General features: G+C 40.0%; 1 protein-coding gene across 10 annotated transcripts in view; it reads left to right on the top strand.

Moving 5' to 3' along the window:
* KIF6 (kinesin family member 6) overlaps positions 1-6,000 on the top strand; it is a 465,947-nt gene that overhangs the window by 150,951 nt on the left and 308,996 nt on the right. For all 10 annotated transcript variants that reach the window (XM_034660659.1, XM_034660662.1, XM_034660661.1 and 7 more), the window contains one exon: positions 3,480-3,583. In XM_034660659.1, coding sequence (XP_034516550.1) covers positions 3,480-3,583 — 104 coding nt within the window. The remainder of the gene's footprint in view (positions 1-3,479; positions 3,584-6,000) is intronic.

Below are 6,000 nucleotides of genomic sequence, written 5' to 3'. Positions count from 1 at the left end.
AAGTCTCACAAGTTCATTGTTTCTTTTGTTTCTCTTGCCTTTGGAGATGTGTCATGAAAAAAGTTGCTGTGGCCAATGTCAAAGAGGTTGCAGCCTATGTTCTCCTCTAGGATTTTGATGGATTCCTGTCTCACATCGAGGTCTTTCATCCATTTGGAGTTTATCTTTGTGTATGGTGTGAGAGAGTGGTCAAGTTTCATTCTTTTGCATGTAGCTGTCCAATTTTCCCAGCACCATTTATTGAAGAGACTGTCTTTTTTCCACCGGATGTTTTTTCCTGCTTTGTCAAAGATTAGTTGCCCATAGAATCGAGGGTCCATTTCTGGGTTCTCTATTCTGTTCCATTGGTCTATGTGTCTGTTTTTGTGCCACTACCTTGCTGTCTTAGTGATCACAGCTTTGTAGTATAGCTTGAAATCCGACATTGTGATGCCCCCAGCTTTGTTTTTCCTTTTCAACATTTCCTTGGCGATTCGAGGCCTTTTCTGGTTCCACACAAATTTAAGGGCTGTTTGTTCCAGTTTTTTGAAATATGTCATTGGTATTTTGATCAGGATGGCATTGAAAGTGTGGATTGCTGTGGGTAGCATGGACATTTTAACTATGTTTATTCTTCCTGTCCATGAGCATGGAATATTTTTCCATCTTTTTGTGTCTTCTTCAATGTCTTTCAAGAGTGATTTGTAGTTTCTGGAATATAGATCCTTTATGTCTTTGGTTAAGTTAATCCCGAGATACCATATGATTTTTGGTGCTTTTTTAAATGGAATGGATTCACATTTTGAAGGTGAAATGTTAGAAGGAATAAGATAAGAATGAATGTCTGAAGCATTATATTTGGATGTCCTAGCTAGGACAGAGACAATTAAAAAACAAAAGAGAGTATGAGGATTTGAAAGGAAGGAAACATCTGTTATTACTTACAAACAATTTGATTGCTTATATAGAACATCTAAGAATATTTAATGATAAACAGAACCAAAACAATGTTCAGAAAATTATCTGGTACATAATCCGTACATAAAAATTAGTTGCCTTCCTATAAATCAAAAGCTAACAATTAAAAAATGTAACTTTACAAAAATTTCATCAAAATAATAGCAACAAAAACTTTGACATTCTAGTGGAAAAAAATCTAAACATATATTTATAGAGAACATGATAAATCTTTATTGAAAGGAATCAGTGGAAAGCTGGACTATGTTCATGGATGAGATGATTCAATATCACTTATTTGATAAGTCTTACCAAATGACCCTTTTTAAAAAAGATTTTATTTATTTATTTGAAATAGAGTGAGAGTGAGAGAGAGAGCACACAAGCAGAGGGAGGAGCAGAGGGATAGGGAGAAGCAGACTCCCCACTGAGCAGGGAACCCGACGTGGGGCTCGATCCCAGGACCCTGGGATCATGACCCGAGCCAAAGGCAGACAGTTAACCAACTGAGCCACCCAAGTACCCCCTAAATCATGCTTTTAATCAAATTTATTTCCAGTTAAAAATTGAGGAGGACCTTCGGTGGAATTTTACAAGATGTGTCTCAAACTCATACAAAAGAACAAATAACCAAGAATAGCCGTATCTATTTTGGAAAAGAATAAAATGGAAGGGGCTTGTTCTATCTAGATATCAAAATTTTGTAAGATATAATAATTAAAATAGCATAGTATTGCTGCATGTATAGTCAAGTACTTAAATGTTTTTAACCACCAAGGTACTTGTTTTCTCCCAATCTATGCCATGTTTTTCATTTTTTAAAAATTTCATGTATTTATTTGTCAGAGAGAGACAGAGCACAAGCAGGAGGAGTGGAGGCAGAGGGAGAAGCAGGCTTCCTGCTGAGCAAGGAGCCTGGTGTGGGACTTGATCCCAGGACCCTGGGACCATGACCTGAGCCAAAGGCAGATGCTTAACCAACATGTTTCTACATATTATATGCATTATATACATATATGTTATATAACAGAATTATAATAGCAAATCTTCCATATAAAAAATAAAATTAGATCCATATCTCATGCTTTATACAAAACAAAAGCCTAAATGTGAAAAGCAAAGCTTAAAACTTTTATAAGAACATGTAAGAAAATATTCTTATGGTTTTAGGCAAAACAGATTTTAAGAAGACACAAAAATACAACTTATAATGGAAGAGATTGATAATAAAATTACATTGAAATTTAAAACCTTCACTTAATGGAAAGAACAGCACAAAAAGCGGGATGCCTGGGTGGCTCAGTTGGTTAAGTGCCTGCCTTTGGCTCAGGTCATGATCCCAGGGTCCTGGGATCGAGCCCCACGTTGGGTTCTCTGCTGGGGGAGCCTGCTTCTCTCTCTGCCTGCCACTCCCCTTGCTTGTGCTCTGTCTCTCTTTGACGAATAAATTTTAAAAAAATGAAGAACATGGCATAGATTGGGAGAAAACATGTACCTTGCATAAAACTAACAGAGGATTCATATATAAAGAAGCGTGCAGATCAATAAGGAAGAGAAAAACAACTCAACTGAAACATGAGCAAGAATATGAATAAGTAATTTACAGGAAAGGAAACCCGAACAGCCAATATACATATGCAAAGATGATCAATGTCCCTGATAATCAGAAAATGCAGATTAGAACTAAATGAGGTACCATATTACACTTCCTGGACTGGCAAAATTAAAACGTCTGTCAGTACTACACATGTAATGAAGTAAACGTGGGGAAACAGGCATTTATATATATTGCTAATGTGGAATCTAAGTTCATACAACTACTCTGAAGAGCAGTTTAACAGTATATACTTCAGGGAAGGTGCACATACTCTAGAACCAGGCAGTTTAATTTCTAAGTGCACCCCTATAGCAAAACTCACATATGTGCAGAGATGTATAGTGTTCACAGCAACACTGTTTATAATAGCAAAAGTAAAAATCCTAAATGTCCATCGACAGGAGACATGGGTAAATTGTGATATATTCCTTTACTGAAATAGTATATATCCATGAAAATTAATGAACGAGAGCCACATGAAGCAGTGCAAATAATAAAAAACATAATGTTAGGAAGAAAAAAACAAGTTACCATTCCATGCAATGTGGCAACATTTACATAGAGTTTAAAGCATGCAAAATGATACCATCTATTATTTATAGTAACATCCATACAGATGGAGGAAACATAGGAAAACGTGCAGGGAAATCTCCCCCATTGAATGCACTACAGTGATCACCCCAGGAAGGACAGAAAGGGAATAGGAATTAGGAGCTCCTGTTACATAAGCACTGTTTTATTTGTTAAAATGAATTCTAGAATGATTTTGACAAAACATTAAGATTTAACAAAGGCTGGCGGTAGGTACAGGGGTGGCTCCTATATCATTCTCTGTAGGTTTTTGTATCCTCAAAGTTGTTTGTAATTTTTAAAGATATATGTTCTCCGTCACCAAGTTCCCTTTAATGAGGAGTTGACATTTATTCTCCTGCCTTGCCATTTGTAGTTGATTGTACGCCTACAAAAAGAAATCCAGGAACTGAAGGATGAACTGGCCGTTGTCACCGGGGAGCAGAGAACAGAGGCGCTCACAGACGCAGAGCTCCTTCAGTAAGCCTGCAGACTTGTTTCTGTGTCTTTAACAGTGAAAGTTTGTGCTAACTTCTTTGTTGCTCCTAACGTTATGAATTCACCTCAAAGCATGCAGGTCTCCTGAGACAGTCTGAAATTGCATTTAGGCGCCAGTTAAGAGTGGCAGCTTTCCACGAAAAGCTGGATAAGGCTGGCAGTGTTTTTGCCGCCTCAGCTTTGAGGGAGTAAAGAACAGAGCCTATAAAGGATGGGAATATCCTTCTCATGCCAGCTGAAGAGAAGGGATTGTATAATAGTCATGCAATTTTAAAACATACACACCAAACACTCGTAAGCTACGGATCTCAGATCTGAAAGGAATTCAACAAACGTCCTTTGTATTAAAAAGCATCTTGCTGCAAGCACCAATTTATCCCTATGCCAGTGTAGCTCTCTCCTTTAATAAATAGATGGCCCATATATTATAGTTTAAACACTGGAAATGGGAATGAAAGCAGGGATTCAGGACTTTTCTACCAGCGGCGGCATCTTTCAGGGCCTTTTGTATCTGCAGCCATGTGGCATATCAGGGGCACGATGTGTCTCTCATTCTCTCTCTGATCATGAGCCACAGTGGTGGGCTTTCTTGTTCTTTCTGTGCATCTCACAAAGCATTTGTGGAGTGATAATAATGGGCTGGGCTTAGAAGGCAGTGATATTCTCAATTTCCAAATTAGAAATAGAGCTACATGAGATTTTTCTAAGGCTTTAGTATCATTTCACCTAATCCTCTCCCAACAGAGAAAATGGTAAGTAATAGAGATGATGAAAGTATTTTCTTTAAACTATTTCATGGCTGTGCCCAAAGGTAGGTCTAAAGCTTGAGGAGGTTTCTGCTATGATCAAATCTATCAACTCCTCTAGGATACCGTTTCGTAATTCTAGAACACTATGTTAATAATAGGAGAGGCTCTTAAGGCTTTCCTTGTGAATTCGCCTTGTGGCATATATGCAATTAAAGTGAAATATATTGCCAAAAGTCACATTTTGAAGAATTCCCTGTCCCTCCTTGAAATAACTTGGGATAGCTTAGATACGGAGAAACTTCTCCAAATTGAGTATTCCTTCCCTCTGATGCTCCCTTTCCCTCAAAGAAATGAATGACCAGTTATTATCTTTGAAGATGTCTTTTCAGAATTTTGATCTCCAAGTCAGGGTTCAGCCAGGAAAACAAAACCAAGGAGTTTAACATAGGAAATCAGTTGTAAGGATGTGGTATTGCAGAAAAAAGACAGCACCCCAGATGTCAGGAACAGCAGGGGGCCTTACACCCCCTGGGACTGGAGAGAGGATGGTAGAAGCTTATGTTACTGAAGTCTAAAACTAGAGCTAACCAGAGGAGCTAGCCCATGATGAGTGCTGGGGCCACCGAAGAGCCACAGGTGTTGTCAGAGGCGTCTTCTGGCAGGGAGTCCAAGCTTCATTCTCACACCGCTTCCAGTCTTCCACCCGTACAGCCCATTGGCTAAACTGGCCCAGAAACCAGGTGTTAGGAGGGTCAGGAAATGTAGTTTCCTGTGATGTGGGGTCAACGAAGGGGAAAAATAGAAGTTGGATCCAAGAGCAAAAAGGGAAATGGCCAACATAATAAAAAAGTACCAGAGTTTTCTCCAATTCCAGTAAATCCTATCTGTTGCTCAGGAGGTTCCGTGTAAGGGTAAGATTGTGCATGTGGTAGTTTCAGGCTGTCCCTTCCCTCCACCAAATCCGAGGAATTATAGAACTGATACAAAGAAGCATCTGAATCTCTAGCTACACCTAGGAATAAGACATAAACCTCTCAGTGGATTACAGGCTTCAAGGAATTCCTGGCAGATTGAAGGGTGGGGTTGAGATGGGCAAGAGGAAAGGATAGACCGGAGCCACCAGGTGCAGCACCATAAAAGCCACATGACTCTGCGTGCCGTCACTGTGGAGCCTGAGGGCTGGCGACAGCCTGCAAGGGTTTGGTAGAGCCCTAGTAGTGGGAGCAGTTTGTCCCGTGAAGCCCTGTGCACTCCTTCCCTTCTCCACCCAGTGTTTATGTCTGAGTTTAGGATGGAGAGATAGGGAAAGGCCCCAGGTTGCTGATGATATCCAGGATAAATTGGGGGCCAGACAAGCTCTAAGGCCAGCTGCTGTCCTCAGCTCTGGCAGTCCCCACTGAAAACAGCAAAGAGCACAAGCACCCACCGCCGCTCAGCCCCTCCTCCAGGACCTGCTTCCCAAGCTGAGATCATGAAGAGTCTAGAAAAGATGAGCTTACAGTTGGGAACAACTAGAAATAGGAGGACTGCCGACTTGGAGAAAGATGAGAACAAGAAGCCTTCAGAACTAAACATGATAGGAAGAGTGATTAATATCTTTGGAGATGTAAAAGATGGCTTTACATCCGTGAAACAACAGGATCTTTATTT

The sequence above is a fragment of the Ailuropoda melanoleuca genome, chromosome 5 (assembly GCF_002007445.2).
Source record: "Ailuropoda melanoleuca isolate Jingjing chromosome 5, ASM200744v2, whole genome shotgun sequence".
In the NCBI taxonomy this organism is placed as follows: domain Eukaryota; kingdom Metazoa; phylum Chordata; class Mammalia; order Carnivora; family Ursidae; genus Ailuropoda; species Ailuropoda melanoleuca.
The sequence above is the reverse complement of the archived record's forward strand: the minus strand, read 5'-3'. Positions and strand labels throughout refer to the sequence as shown.